The sequence below is a fragment of the Bacillus rossius genome, chromosome 16, assembly GCF_032445375.1.
Source record: "Bacillus rossius redtenbacheri isolate Brsri chromosome 16, Brsri_v3, whole genome shotgun sequence".
Taxonomy (NCBI): domain Eukaryota; kingdom Metazoa; phylum Arthropoda; class Insecta; order Phasmatodea; family Bacillidae; genus Bacillus; species Bacillus rossius.
Window position 1 is genome coordinate 24,156,007 of NC_086343.1, and position 16,719 is coordinate 24,172,725.

The 16,719-nt window shown below is 37.3% G+C and overlaps 1 protein-coding gene across 1 annotated transcript; it reads left to right on the forward strand.

Moving 5' to 3' along the window:
* Positions 1 to 1,744: 1,744 nt before the first annotated feature.
* Positions 1,745 to 12,273, forward strand: LOC134540244 (uncharacterized). The gene is made up of 4 exons (XM_063382866.1): positions 1,745 to 2,054; positions 3,659 to 3,861; positions 6,133 to 6,503; positions 7,898 to 12,273. Exons 1-4 carry the CDS (start codon positions 1,895 to 1,897, stop codon positions 8,166 to 8,168), a joined length of 1,005 nt encoding a protein of 334 aa, XP_063238936.1. The 5' UTR covers positions 1,745 to 1,894; the 3' UTR covers positions 8,169 to 12,273.
* The last annotated feature ends 4,446 nt before the right edge of the window (positions 12,274 to 16,719 follow it).

The window sequence follows — 16,719 nt, forward strand, 5'->3', positions numbered from 1 at the left end:
AGTTTATATACATAGCATACGTTTATGTACTTCGTGATCAATTAAAGTCAAATAATAATACACGACTCGACGAGAATAGAAAAGCGTGACTACACTTTCATGCCATGTAATTTTTAATAAAACTTTGACGAATGCGAAGCATTTTACATTTAGTAATAAATTATTCCATCGCATCCTGCAAATATTCAATAGAATTCCTCAAATAGTCATCATCACTAACAACAACTAACCTCGCCTGATACATCGCCATTTTATTTTCTGTTGCTTAGCCTCCGGTTAAGCAGCTAGCGGCCGGTTCATCCACCCGCTAGGTTAGCCGGAACTTTAACTGCAAGGTAGACGTTAACAGGGAGTCATAAAACCGAAATAAGAGCTAGCCTGAAGTTAAATTTTAGCCGGAACTTTAGCCTGAGGTCATAAAACCGGCCCTAACTCGCTGATTATCAAGGTCAGGTGTGGGCCACATGGCTTCATATAGAGGAGACATTTCAAGAAGGACCTTCCGACTTGTTGGCCATTCGGGACTCCGTGAAAAATGACTGTATACAAGACTGGTATGATGTTTATTTAATACAAGAACTACACTTTACAAGATGCTGCCCACGAAACTGGCCCTTCACATACAAGTACCCAGGCAACTTCCGACACACTAACTATCGCTGACTAGTGGTGATTTGATTTGCTCCGAATCTCGTACTTATGATGACATACACAATAACGGCTGTATGTGATGTGAATGCTCGCTCCGCAAGGAATTTAACGGGATTAAATTATGGTACGAAAGACAAAACCAGTACATATTCACTACAGAAAATGCAATTCTTTGAGTGCTCGGAGTTGATACTTCTAAATAGTTACACTAACATGGTCAGCACACAAAGCGATGGATATACCCCACAGGAAGTGAGTAATGACTATTATGTATTAGGCTTGGGCATAGGACCCCTGAAGGTACATATCATGCATGATCACATGACTTCTTAAAGTCCCGAGTTAAAATAAACAGATGTTGACCAGTTCGCAAATTCAGCCCGTAGGAAACTCTGTGCAGGCAAAGTTCAAAGTCATGTGGTTAATCAGTCCACTGTGACCGAGAAGGGGTCAATGTGGCGTGGCCCTTCGACTACAAGATTCTGATGAACAAGCCACTAGAACATAAAAAGATTCTAACTCGAGCCGAATGGTAGCCGGCCGTTGTGCACTGATAAAAAATTGATGGTAAACTCTATTGTAGCTAATGTCAGTTTCAGTACAGTGATCAAATCTCCTTGGTGCGCGAGCGCATCCAACCTCAGCACTGGGCGAATGACGACTGAGTTGGTTAATACACTTTTAATACAAATTTATGCTCCCATCAGTCATAGCTGATGCAGAAGCTGAGTCATACTTAGATGGACCTACCCGACCGTTTTAAAACTCCAAAACCCATCATGCACTGCACCTGGTGCCTACAAAATCCTCAAACTTTGAAACGACGTGCGTGCGCGCATGTGCATGTGGTGTGGTTTTTTTTATGTTGTACAAGTTAAAAGTTATGTTTATTAAATTATGGCCCCCTTTTTTAAAGACTTATAATTTGTTTGTTAGTTAGTTTATCTTTATTGAAATGTTATGTAAAATCCCGCTCATTTAATCTACAGGTTTTACTTAAAAAAAAATTAATTCATATAATTCAAATTAATTTTTTTTCTGTATCTCAAATGTAAAAAAAAATCAAGTCGTGTCTATGGAAAATCATGTCTATGTTGTTATTGTGGTATTTTTTTTTGTCGTTCATAAAAGGCGGGAAAATATTAATGTGGTTTAATTTAAAGTATTAATATTTGTATAATTAGTGGATTAATTATGATCCTGTAGAAAATTTGTGATGGTGAAAGTGTTAACTTAGTACGTAATGTCAGAAAATCGTCGAAGTCGCATAGATTTAGGTGAAAGAGTTGATCACGGAAGAAGTTCAATTTTTTGTCGAACACAAACGTTTACTCAAGAGAGGTTTGCTCTTAATTTAAGCATACCAAATCTAGTTCAGTTAACAAAAACATTCAAGGAATGTGGTAAGTCTACTTATCGTATAGAAGTTATAATTTTTATTTTACTCTGTGACATGTGTTACAATCATTCTACAAAAGGGTGTTGTGATACTACAAATAGTTTACCAGTTACTAGGTTAAGTTACATGCTACAAATACTTTGAATGGTGAGAATGGTCGGTTAGGTTAGGTAAGGTTAGGTTAGCAACCTTTAAAAATCTTTTAAAATAGTGTGGTTGATTGTTTAGGTTAGTGTCATTAGAAATACTGTAAAACATTTTAATTGTTGCTTAGGCATTATCAACATAATGTTAGCTAAGTTAACCTACCATGCATGTCCAGTGTATCACAATTTTATGATTCATTTTTACAAAATCAAAATATTTTTGTTATGCTACAGTTTTGCGTCACAAACAAATACAATTCTTGGTAAATATGTAGTTTAGCGGTATTTGAGAAAAATAATGTTAAAAATCAGAAAATACATTAATTATATGCTTTTTAACTTCCTCTTTTCATTAAACCCGGTGGAGATAAGAAATTCCAAATACTTTAGGAGATATTGAATTTTTTAATTTCCATCACAAGACCTGTGCATTAATGCGGCGTTTAACATTGTTTTCGAGTATGAATTTTTTTTTTTCGCGGCATAGGTGAACGACTACATCATTTTCTACTAATGGCAAAGGAATTGCACCCGCCTCTAACTTAGGTGAGTTTTTAACATTTCAAATTTTAATGTTTTATTTGTTATTTGGATATTGTTGCGCAAGTAATAAGTAAAAAAAATTACGTGAGTTCCTATTGTTCATTCTTTGCCCCGGTTTGTTTGGTCAGGTCAGTTACATTATAAATACTTTAAAACTAAACAACCATTAAAATTAATTCACATTATTCTTAATGTCCGCTTAGTTTGAAAGTATTAATATGTAACTGACCTGACCTAATCAACCATTTTAATTAATTAGGCATTCATGAACACACGGCAAAATAAAAACATGGCGACGATCAAATGATTGCACAGGTCTTGTGTAGCAAAATAAGAACGGCGATATTTCCTAAAGTATTTGGAATTTCTTATCTCCGCCGGGTTTAATGAAAAGAGGAAGTTCAAGAGCATAGAATAAAAGTATTTTAGGATTTTTAACATTATTTTTCAGAAATACCGCTAAACTACATATTTATCAAAGTTAACCATTTAAGAATTTATATATTAATAGTTACGGAAGAGTAGCTCTTGTTCAGAATTACCAACCCACAGAATGCCCCCTTACATCTCTACTCTCTGATCTGCTGTTTGTGAGAACGTTTTTGTAGTTTTCCTTCATGATCCTCTACAGTCTTTCTCAGTACTTTTGCTTAGCTTCCTCCACCCTCAGTGAATTGATTATGTAATATATAGGCACTGTTTTTTAACATTAATAAATACGTATCTGCAGTTTTAGTACAAACATAACACAACTACTTATCCGCCCTGAGCATATTGTTGTGCTTTTCTTGAAACACCACTTGGATATCTTGAGAATTTTTTCCTGAAGCCCTGTACACCGTACGTGTGCCCAATTGGTGGGAGCTTTAAATAACCTTTTAGTTTGTGCTGATGTAAGCTGTATTTACTGTGTTTGCAGGACTCCTGGGCAGGTCGCTGAAAGCTTGCTGCTTGTCGCCGCTCAACAACTTTGACTACTCGGAGCTGAGTCTGAAGAGCTACAGCAAGAAGCTGGTGCAGCACCTCACGAACCTGCACCTGGGCCCCGCCGCCCACTTCAGAGTGGAGTTTGCCACCGTGGAAGGGCTCGCACAGACTCCTCACGACAGTGCGGCTGTCAGGGTAACACAGGATTGCTGGCGGCATTTGGACCACACCTATGAGTAGATTCCTGCTAACCCGGATCAAATTATCTGTTTTAAATGGAATTTGCCTGCAAATGCACGTGATAAAGTTTTAGCTGTGTAAAACTATAAAAATCTATTTTTTTTCTTTTCATAAATAAATACAACTTTTCCCATTCTTAAATGAGTTTTAATACTACTGTTTTTTTTTTTTTTTTTTTTTTTCGTTTTAACTTACAAACTGATGTAGGATTAACAAAACTAAAATGTTACTTTTTTTTTAAAAATCTTTTCTGAAAGAGTGCATTTTGGATTAACAGGACATTACTGTAACAGCTATCATACAAATTCCTTTTTTTTATTTTCTGTTTCTGAGAATTTGTCTTTCCCATCAATGTTGCAACTCCTGAGGTCTCGGGTAAAGGTAGTCTGTCCGGTGACCTACATCCGACACAGTGGGAAAAGCGCAGTCACGAGCGGCAACAACTCCAACCAACATGCTAATGTTGACAGATTTACTGTTATGCAATGTGCACATAAACCTAAAAACGATGTGATCTTTGAAGCTAAACGGGAACAGGTTCGAAAAAAAGTGCCCATGCAATTGGTCATAAGGAACATCCCTACTCTCAAAACAGCAAACCTGTTCCTAAAAAAAAACAAAAGCACTGTTTGTTACTCGTTTTGATCCGTCAGTCCAGGAGCAGGAGATTGCAGATAATATTTCCAATGAGCTCGCCGTATCTCATTTTAAAGTAGCCAAACTTAGAACAATATTTAATTTGTATGCTTCCTTCCACATTTCCTTTCTTGAAGAGGATCTCAGTAGAATCAACAACATAGTGTTTTGGGCTAGCAGGTGCTTAATTAGCCTGTTTTATGGGAAACTACATCCTGAACAAATTGCTGGTAACAAGTCTACGTCTGACAATCTCGTTGATACAGGTAAGGCTAGTTCCAAACCTGTTTCAGCCTGTGTGACTGCTTCGACCTCCTCCCAGGTGCCTGGAGGAGCATGGTAAATCACTTCTGTGATTTCTAATCCTAAGAAGTGGCAATTACTATTTAAAATGTCAGAGGTCTAAGAATCAAATCTATCAAATTCTTTGAAAATCTTGTAATTTCTCATCATGATATTATCTGCATTACAGAAACCTGGTTTAACGAACTTAGTATAAACTCGCAATACTTAACTAACCAATATATCATCTATAGAAATGATGGAAATGCATTACTTACATTGAAAGAACACGTTGGTGGTGTCTTAATAGCAGTCAACAAACTTAAATTTATATTTGTGTAACCTATACACACACTCGATTACTCTGGCATTGAAGCCGTTTGGTTAAAAATTAATTTATCCCCAACTAAATTTTTTATTCTCTTCAAACATCTCTAAATACATACATATATTTCTTATTTTGAGGCTTTAGAAGATAAAGTTGCCTCACATCAAGATGATTTAGTCATACTTGGTGATTTCATTGTTCCTGGCGTTGACTGGACCAACAGTCAAGCCACCCACATCTTGCATACATGCATCAGAAACATGGCACAGTAGCTGAAAATTTTTATTTTCAGTCTTAGTTAATTGCTGTACAACAAATCCCTATGTAAAAATCTTTTAGACATTTGTTTTACTAATATTTATCAATGTCCAATAACTCCAGCCGATGAAGCACTTGTCAAAGAAGACTTACATCATTCTGCCTTAAAAATTATTTTAACATTAGATAGTAACTCTCACTTGATTAATTATTTCATTGTTTTTAAGTCCTGTTTCAAGTCTTGGTATGTATAATAATATTAATATTGGAAATCACGATTGGTCTATCTTTTCTTTTATAAATCTTCTGATGTCAACAACCTTGTAGATGAATTAAATACAACTTGTATACATGTAAAACTATTAATGCTTTCATCTCAGCTACCATAAAAAAAAAAGTTTATAATTGCCCTAATTGGTATTCGAAAGATCTAATTCAAGCTGAAATCGAAGGAAACTTTTTCATAAACTCTACAGAAGAGACAAAAATACGTATGTATTATTACTCAAAATTTTCATTTGATCTACAGTGAAAATGGTGACCAATTATTTTTTTAATTTCCCGGGAAGGTGAATTATTTGAAAGAGATGCCACTAATGAAGGAAGAACGGATTGACACTTTTGTTGGTCGGGTTGTGATACCATCTGTACGAATGAAATGAACACTTATGACTGCCTACAGCCTGTACGGAATGTGCCGGCGGGCCGGGGGCGTGTTGCAGATCACGGTGCTGTACAAGGTGAGAGGGCGGGAGCGGGTGTTCTACCGAGGGCTGCTGCTGTCGTGGAACTGCGCTCAGCCGGCGCCCTACGCGGGCTGCGTGCCGCTCTCGCTGGCGCTGTGCCACGGCTCTCGGACGGCCGTGGAGCTGGTGCACGCCATGCTGGCCAGGAGCTTCGACTGCGCGGCGGGCGGCCTGGCCGTGGACCACAAGGACCTGGTGTGCCTGTACGTGGCGCTGGCGCACGGGTCCCGGCCGGCGGGGGGCCGGCGCCAGTGGCTGGAGCTCCACTACCAGCTGCCGGGGCCGGCCGCTGGCGACGAGGCGGTGCTCCTGCTGCCCGTCCAGCAGCAGCAGGAGCTGTGGCACAGGTCTCTGCCCCCCGCCACCCGCCCCCGTCCCACCTCCGGAGTTGCCACTACGCAACCCGCGTTAACCCCACAACATTCAATGCTGTTTTCATTCTGCTTATAACTAATTACCTAACATAGATTTTGAAATGACGCTTGCTTGATGTGCGAGACGACGATGCTCTTATCAAAGCCCCTTTCTTCAAAAAACGTGCGTAAATTATGTTTCACACTAATTTTTACTAATATGAATAAGTGTACTGTCTAGGTTTGACCCATTATTTATCCACCTTTTTTGAAGAAAGGGGCTTTGATAAGAGCATCGTTGTCTTACATATCAAGCGAGCATCATTTCGAAATCTATGTTAGTCAATTAGTTATAAGCAGAATGAAAATAGCATTGAATCTTGTGGGGTTAACGCGGGTTGCGTAGTACCCCTGAAACGCTGGCGTGGCCTCTTAATCCGTTTTTTTTGTAGCTACATAATATATATATATATATATATTTTATAATTTAATCAGGATTCTTGACCAGTCTTGTTATTTGTCCAGTTAATCGGTGTTTCGTTTGACTAGCAATAGTTAGTAGTATGTTGAAGAGAGATTTCTTCCCTCAACCACGATTTTTAGCAGTTAGTTTTGAGTTTTGTTCCTTTAATAAGGAATGTTCCCAATCAGCTGGAAATCTTTTTTCAATCCGTCGTGGTTTCATACTTGTACATTGCTAACGCTTGTATCGGATTAAAAGAATTTCTAGTATTGCACTTTATTTCACAAATTTAAGTGAAAGCTCTTAATTTTCAAATTTAATGATGTAACTTTCACATAGTTTGCAGCACACTTTGGAAATCACGAGCTTCCTCAAAAAGCATTATTTTTCTACAAGAAATAATTTCATAGGTACACAGTGAACACAGCTTACTTTAGCACAAACATACAAAACATATACAGTATGTTGAGGGCCCCGCCTACCTGGGCACATAGGGTGTGCGGAGCTTTGGAAGAAACCACACAATTGTTCAAGATGTCATAGTGGTGTCTGTCTGCGAAAAAGCATTTAAGAATGCGCTGACAGAGGAATGGGTAATTCTGCACCTGCATGTGTGTATGCCAGTGCTTGTGTGTGTGCATGCATTTTTTAAGAAGAGTGAAAATGGCTTGAAACATGTTTTTTTTTTTTTTTCAAATTTACTTTTGAGCATGAAACGTCCTGTAGAGATTCTTGAATGCCCTCGAGGGTTTTTGCATTACAGCTTTATCTTCATTTAACCACCATACATTGTTATGTTTACTGCTCAAATCTAAACATGATGAGAAGACTGTACACCAGCAAGATACACCCCTGGCTAGCTGAGCCCCTGCAGAGGAAGCGTGGGATGGTCGGTGACAAGTGACAACGAGTGTTGTTTGCGCAGCCTGGTGAACGCGGAGAGGTCGCGCGTCGACATGCGCGAGGTGGAGGCCTACTACAAGTGCATGATGAAGCACGTGCTGGAGACGTACGGCATGGACGTGGGCTCGCTGCGGCTGGTGAAGGTGCGGCTGCCCTCCGCGACGGTGTCCGCGGACGGCAGGGTCCGGGCCTCCACCCCGGAGGCCCTGGTGGCCGTCCTCAACCTGCTGTCGGACCTGTCCTCGCGGCTGGAGAGCGCCCGGTCGGCCATGAGCCCGCCCGACCGGTCCTGAGGCCAATCCCTCCCCGCTGTCGCTAACGCACGCTGGAGACTCGATGGACCGATTCTCGTCTCGTGAGCCACCAGAACCCTCAGAATCTGTCCTCGTTATCATCTACAAACACTTGCAAATGCTGCTTCAACAGTTTGTTACAATTAACTAATGTGGTTATTTGATGTGATGCATAACGTAGGAGCCCCACCTATCCGGGCACACGGTGCGCAGGGCTTTAAGAAAAACCCATGCGATTTGAAAACTGCTGAAGATATCACAGTGGGGTTTTGTTCACGAAAAGAATTTAAGGTTATGTTGATGAATAGTACTGTTTCCATATATTTTTTTTTTTAATGTTAAATTTTATAAGAGTACAAATGGCTGTTATGTGTGTTTTTTTTTAAAATCATTTTTAGGCGTAATACACTCAGTACATGTTCTTGAAAGCACTCAAGAGACTTGTATTTCACCTTCATCTCAGTTTTTACATGACATAAAGACCGTGCTCCAGTTCACAGCCTTGCGTTTGGAGGCAATATCGTACTAGAAGCACCAGCGGGTGTCGAGCTTATCATGGCCCCTTAAAATGCACTAGTGATGAAATTTAACTACTAAATTCATTCAATTTGGACAAAAAAAGACTATAAATGATTTTATAACCTTAAAAATTTACTAGTTGTATTTGCCATGGCATGTGATCTTGACAATCCAATCAACCAATAAGATGTTTATTTTTGACAAAAACGTTTTCTTCTGTGCTACTTGTGCACACAGTCTGTAACAATTTTTAGTCCACGGTTGGTTCTTAAATCAGGTTTCGCAATTACGCGATGCGACTGGCGCTTCAGCCAACGAGTATGTTGGTTTTGGCAGCTGACGTCAAGAGCGTTACACAGGCATCACATATGCACACAAATAGAGCAAAATTATTTTAATCAAATGTATATTCTAGTAATTATGGTAGAATATCTAGAGTGTGAATGTGTAGCTCACTGCTAGCGATAATCCATCGTTTTATTGTGATATGGCAGAGTAAATTTGTCTGCAGTGGTTGATGTCGGGTGCAATGTTTCACATCACGTCATGTTAAATTGTTGTATTTTAAACATAAAATATGCAGATCTGAATAATTACCGTATTTACTCGCATATAGGTCGCGGCAATTTTACCAGATTTGATGGGGGAAAATGAAGTGCGACCTATATGTAAAGAAAATGTTTTTAAATTTTTGAGGAATTTTTTTTTGCAAAATTTTGCTTTAAAATGCGAAAAAGAAGTTAATATAGGTATAGGCAAATTTATTTACAATGTACACATACAGCGAAACCCCTTATTTATGTTACCGTTATTTACGTTTTCCCGTTATTTGCACTATATTCTTCAGGTCCCGTTTAGTTCCCATTTAGTCCAATACAATACTTTCACACAAATTACGTCTCAAAAATCGAATACATCCCGCTATTTACGTCACGTAACAACCATAAAAAACCAGAAAATACTGTGGGTACTTTAAGAGTAGATAAGATTAGCTAGTAGGCCTAAAAACATCGTGAAAAACTTAACGTTTAGTCGGCAATGAACATTTTAAATCGCAAAATATACATATTTTATGACATGAAAAGTTGTTTTTATTTCTAAACATGTAATAATTTAAGCTTAGGCATGTAAAAGTCTGAGTAATTATAGCAGGAGACAATCTAAAATGCACGAGGGTAAACTCACGAATGTATAAACGTGGCTGATTAAGTTTTGATACTGTATTTATGTCACAACTTAGCAGAAATACTGGTACGAGACAAACTTCACAAGATAAAATGAGCGGAGTCTTGGTAACTGTTTTATACGTATTTTATAATTTCGGAAGTATTGCACAGTTGACACATATTTTTTAAACCGACAATTTATTTCTGGGGATCGTAATTAATTATTGGTATCAAGACATCAAGATGAACGTAAACTTGAACACGTCACGGCAGTGAGAAAACTGGTGCGTATACCAATAAACTGGTATTAGAACTGGACAAAACTGGTACACGAGAGGTGGAGCTTATATTTTTTTTCCGCTAAGCTCGCACTTATTGGCTGGCTGCTGATGGAAGGTCACGAGTCTGGGCGGAGCGTTGAGTGAGTTATACTGCGCATGCGCAGCTCAGTGAACAAAGAGAGCCAGCCGGCGTGCCGTAAACAGCAGCTGATCGAGTATAATGACCTTTCTCCGCGCACGGCGCGCTATTGACGGTAAATTTCCATCAATTTGCGGCCCTTTTTTTAAATTTTTTTTTTTTTTACTGTGGTGCGATGCGTATGTGTAATGAATTACCGGTGCGACCTATACAGGGGGAATCTTGAATACCAAATTCAAGACCTCAAATTATGGGTGCGACCTATCTGCGAGTAAATACGGTATTACTAATTTTTTATCAATTTTTAACTCTGGGAAATCTGTTTAAGGGGAAGATGCTATCATGAATTTTATTTGTTAGGTCATAATAATTAACCTTTGACAGTATTGGTTTTGAGGGAAGAACAAAATGATTATGTAAGGTTTTTTACTTTTTTTTTATAAATTGATTTTCCCAATTTTTTTTGTACTCTACAATATTTACTTTTCACTGTAATTCACAATGCTGTATTCCATTTTGCTTAGTTTCTTTTAATTAAAGCACAAGTATTTACTTTAAAAATGGTTGGTAACTTTTATAATATGGGCCCTCTCCGCATCAAGAGTGAGAGTCTACAAGCTCAACACCCGGCTGGTGCTTAATAACTGCATTTAAAAAAAAATTAAAATTCACTTTGAAAATTATTTTTCAAAAATTACCAAACCTTGGTGTTCAGAAAATTCAGCAATGAATCAGACTTAAAATATAACAAAAGTATCAAAGTGGGTACCAATTTCTATAATACAACTTCGATTTCTATTTCTTCCAAAACTCTCACACAATAAATAATCCACTAACAATGAACTAACAGTACTACAGATTAAAAAGGGCATGTAAACCAAAACTTACTAAAGCAACAATGCTATGTATTAAAAAGCTACAAAAAAAATTATTGCAAGATTCTAAGTGTATACTCGGTACTACATCCAGTTACCTGCAGAGAAAATTTCTTTTTAAAATGCTTGAGTGTAAACTTTGAATTAACAGCTTCACCAACCTAAAGAAAAGTTTCCACCTGTGGAGCATAAGTGGGTCAACATTTTGGTTCGTTGTGACTTGGTACTTGCATGTTTGGAGAGATGTTGACTCAACTGGCCTAAAACAGTTAGGCCCATAATGCCTCAACGTAAAAGGTCAGGTCTTCATGGGTATTATCGCCTACCTCATGGGCTCCAGGCACACTTCACTTTAGCCTTGCTTGCGACAGAATCACTTAGTCGTTTCCGGCAGCTGCCAGCTGGCCTCGTGTGACACCATAACGTGCATGCATGCCGCAGTTCAGTTACAATTAACTGTCACTCTAGCTTTTTTTTTTTGTGCTTAACTGCTCCCGAGATGCCACCCAATAAGCGCACGTTAAACTGTCGTAGTTCTCAAGGTCACTGTATACCAATTATGCCTTTTTAAGATAAATGATTTAAAACCTTTTTTTTAATAACTCCTGAAATAATAGACTGTAAATTAATACCTGAAGTTATAAAAACCATAGAAAAAATTAACAAAAGTTTACAACTTAAAATAATGTAAATCAAACAGAAATCTTGGAATCGTATAAATCTTAAAAAAAAATATCTGAAAACTAGCATTAACAAAAAATCAATTTTAAAACAGAACATGCCAGTGCCCTGGCTGGAATGTGTGTACGTGTTTGTCTTTCATCCCTACGAATTTTCATCGAGACGTAATGGTGTGTTCTTACTTTGTTTCTCATGCACTAAACTTCAGGTTGTGAGAAAATTGTAAATATGTAATGTTTTAGTTAATATTGGGAGATAAATTTCTACAATATGTTGAATAGTGCTTGTACATTGTAAGATTGTAAGTAAATTTGTTTTTACAGTGGCAATTTAGTCTGTAAGATAAAAAGATCACATAATATTATAATATATGATAAAACAAAAGGTTTTTATATTTATGAACTGAACCTCTTGTGATTGCATTGCAATAAAAAAAAAACTTTGTTGATGCTTCCATTAATCTAGGATCTATGAAACTTTCACAACATACCGTATTTACTCGCGTAAAGGCCCCACCCGCGTATAAGCCCCCCTCCTTGTTTTGTAAACATTTTTTAGGAAAAACTTAAAAACGTGTTTTTCTGGGTTTATCTGAGGGCAGGGCAGCTTGGCATGCATCAAACAACAAGCCATGTATTGTGAGCGGCGGGAGGCGATTTTGTAAGCGGCAGTGATACAGAGACTGGTATTATAGTTTGTCCGTTCTCAGTAGGACCGTCGTGAGGCATGCCAGACGTAAGCAGTTAGTCCTATCTCAAACGACATAAAGATAAAGAAAGCTGGTCTAGCGCGCTGCCGCTGTGTTGATGTGGAGTGTTGTCGGAGAAGAAGAGGGGAAGTGAAGGAGGAAGGGAAGTGGGTCAAGGATTCTAACACTCCTTTGTCTGGTTGGCTGGCTAGCTAGCTGGCAGGAGGGAGGTTAAGCCACCCCCCCCTGTCCAAGCGCTGCCCCTCCCCCCTGCAGAGTCGTTGCCTCTCTCACCCTCCTGCCGCGTCACTGCCTCCCCCGAACATCCTCATTCGAACAAAGACGCACGACTTGAAAAGAAAAATCTATTTTTTCCTCCAAATTCGCGAATAGGCCCCCCCCTCCCCTTTTTTCGCGAGTAAATACGGTACCTGGCACATAACTAAACAATCTGACACATTATAATCAGACCATATAGGTACAAAGGTTCAAATGACAAATACATTCAGATCGAAAAATGTGTTTGTTGATTACATATATTATTTATTATTGCTTACAATTATAAGTAAATGAAAAGTTTTTACAGATCCACTAAAATATAATTTTAGTACTTTAGAGCCCTCGAATAAACTAACCAGTGTGTTGGGTAATTAAATTGTAATTAAATTGTAATTTATTAAAAACATATGCAACAAAATAAATAAATTTAGTAAGTTTAAATAAATTTGGTATTCTATAATATTTGTAGGGTTTACAAACAGTTTTAACTGGTTTTATAGTGTGGCTACTAAGAGAATTATCAACTATTTTTGTCGTTCAACCCCTATTTATTCCACCCTTTGCAGTGATAGTGAGCCACATAAAAACCTATTTCAGGCAAAAATTAAAATTTATGGTTTCACAATAAATTTAAATGGTAATTTTATTTATTTTTAATTCTACCCCTGTGTTTTTCAACCCTTTGCAGCAATGGTTCATTTGTCTTACATAAGACTTATCAAAAACTGTCTCAGACAAAAGCTTTAGATCAAAATTATACATATTTGAATGGATTCAATGGTGTGCCTACGAAGGGAGTCACTTTTTTTTTGTCTTCCCCCCCTTCCCTTGTAGTTATGGTTGGTCGTATGAAACATCTGTTTAGACACAGGTTTTTTATACAAGTAATAATACGTTCAAACGGATGTGATACTATATACTAATGAATAAATACTGAATTTGCCTGGAAATGTGATTTTTTTATTTAATTGTGAAAAACACACTATGGAGTGAAAGTTACAGTTCGAACACACATAAATTAAAAATTTATATACATAAGTTAATTTGTGCAATTTTACTAGAGCTTTTCTGGAGCCACTTTGTGTTTTAAAAACTGCAAGCAGCAATTAGAAAAATAAATAGTTAAAATGTTATGGCTGTGGTTCGAAAGCAAGGAGTGAAAGAACATTGATATACTGTGGTCACATGGGAGAAATGAAGAGGGGTGGGGGGGAGGTGTCATGGCTAGCAGCCCCCTCTACTTCATGGCATTCCAAAGTGTTATCCAGTCTCATCTGTGAACCCTTCCCCCCCTTCATCACCCTCAAAGGTTTAGGAAGCATAAACAAGAGTGGTCTAAAGCTGCATTCAAGCATGTTTACTATGTAATCATGGTTGCCTACAGAAATAGAATCTTAGAATTCCCTGACTTTTCCCCGTTTTCCAGAAATTTAAGAGAAACATTCCCTGACTTTCTTATGAAGTACATACCATAAATATTAACGTGCATATGATTAAATGTAATATAAAAATTTCAACATGAGGGAAAATTAGGTTTTTTTATTGTGTTATTTTGACGGCAGAATTGCGAAGGAATGTTTTTTTTTCCTTCGACATGGCTGGTGAGAGCTCTTCAGTCCATATTGCTGTGAATACTTTTGTAGCACAAAAAGCAGAACACATTTTTTATGTTTTTAGCAGAGGGTTTGATATGCTGAAACTGTGACTCCTTGAGCCAATTCTCCTTAATAGTATTTTTCTTCGACATCTCTAAGCTAAAAAAAAGTACATAATATTTTCAGGTTAGGTTAAAAAATTATTGTTTATGAATTCTTAAAAAAATATTACTACACAAATACAAAAACTATTACAAATTCACACCTAGCAATATAACGGGCCTACTTAGAGAATTACAATAGCAGCATTACAACATGCAATAGGGCCTACTCTTACATTCTTACAATGTTAACTAACGATTCTGGGGAAAAACATGTTCAGTTATGCATATTTTCTTATACACAATGTAAGTGTCACGCAACAGAACTCACGGATTAAACGGTTGGAAAAAAAAAAGTAATTAAAAAAATAGTTAGAAAAAATGCAAAAACATAACCGCACACAAAAGCCACGTGTTTTCGTATCAGCTTGGTAGTTTTCAAAATGAGAATTGGTATTGCTTCTTTATCAAAATGCACTTTATTTTCTTATGATCGCATCAAAAACTAACTTCACCTGAAACAACGCCTTTAAATTCAAGTAATAAGCTTTGTACTCATCTTATTCCACGTGAAAATAGCCTTCAAAAGATAAACGACGCCATGCCCGTTCTGTAGTTCACTTAATGGAACGGAACAAAACACAAAGTCTCAAGGGCAAATTAAAAAGGATCAAAACACGAACAAATGAAGGCCGGGTTCGCTAGTGAACAAACGAGTGCCTGGATTGGCCAGAAGGTATAGTGGGTGGTTGTAACAGCCTATTGCAACGGACAATCGTAGACCAAGTAAACAAAAAGTTGCAGCCTTTCAGCGGAGTTGTTCGGTAGCGGTACGAGCGCATCAAAACAAAGCTTTGTTTGAATTATAAGCAACTTTAAAATTTCCAGAATTCGTAGAATTTTCCCTGACATTTCCCGGTTTTCTAGTCCTGTAGCAACCATGGTAATGTATCGCAAATTATTTACATAGATACTGCTACGACCATTACATGTAACACTTGTGAAGGCATTCGCAGTGCTCGTTTGGGCGGTGTTCGTAACTGTCGTGATGCATGGACGTTCAGGTAATTGCTTTAACTTCCCAGTTTATATCAGGAAAACCCGGTTATTTGGAATTCATAAGATCTGCAGTGCTACAAAAAATTTTGAAAAGTGATGTCTGGAGGGAAATTGCTCTTTCATTGAAAAGAGACATAGAAGATTGAAAACACAAACTGATTAGTTTACTAGCCAAATGAAATAGAAAATAGAATAGTCAAGAATCTGAAAAATGTAATTTTAATTTCATTTAAATTTGAATTGCCTTTAGATCATCTATATTATTTATCATAAAATTAGCCAAAATGTGATTGGTAACTACAGTACACCATGGATGTTTTACGAGTCCAAAAACGAAAGTTCATCACATGGATTTATTACGAAGTGGAGGCATTTTTTGGGAGACAATCCATGAAAAAAAGTTGGTAGTAGGAATGCTAACATGCGTTCACAACATAAAAGCATACAACTATGTAAACAAGCAAGAGGCAGGTCATCCATTTAGCAACAGTTGGTTGGAACTTGTGCTACGCAGCGTTGCCAAAAGGCTTCGTCATGTTTTTTTCTAGTGGTGCACCAATATGACTTTACCGATTACTGATTCGATTACCGATTATGAGAGCAATAATCGGCAGATACCGATTCAGTTACCGATTATAATGAACAAATTTTTTTAAGTGTAAAAATGCACACAAAATTTTTTATTCCCATGTGAATTTAGGTAAACTTGAGAATACAGTATAATAACAGTAAAAAATATATAAAATACACTATTAAGTCATTGCAAAGTGTAAATTAAATTAAATTCTATTTACATTTGTTATTGTAAACAACTTGAACTGCAGTCTAATAATTGTAATTTACAATGGGTAAGTTTTTGTTGCGGAAAACTAGCATTATTATCGACTATCACATAAGGTTGCATCGAGAAATTACCGTTTATCAATGTAAACATGTTGCTTTATTTTGTTCACTTGAGTTTATAGAAAAATGTTTCCACACTTCACTTTTTTTCTCCCTACTCGCCATCTCACTATAATTATATAAAAATGACTCAAAACCAATTCTAGCACATGTGATTTTATTTATGTTGACTGAATATATAAAATTTTAAATACTTTTTCACTTTTCACGTCACATACGAATAACACAACAACGGATAATGTTACCAAAGACGCCCATAACGAGT

What these genes read in the sequence shown, in the direction of transcription:
- LOC134540244 (XM_063382866.1), top strand. Translation starts at nt 1,895, where the DNA reads ATGTCAGAAAATCGTCGAAGTCGCATAGATTTAGGTGAAAGAGTTGAT. An exon ending in ACGACAGTGCGGCTGTCAGG is followed by an intron (nt 3,862 to 6,132) that starts GTAACACAGGAT and finishes GGCGTGTTGCAG; the next exon opens with ATCACGGTGCTGTACAAGGT. An exon ending in CAGCAGGAGCTGTGGCACAG is followed by an intron (nt 6,504 to 7,897) that starts GTCTCTGCCCCC and finishes TTGTTTGCGCAG; the next exon opens with CCTGGTGAACGCGGAGAGGT.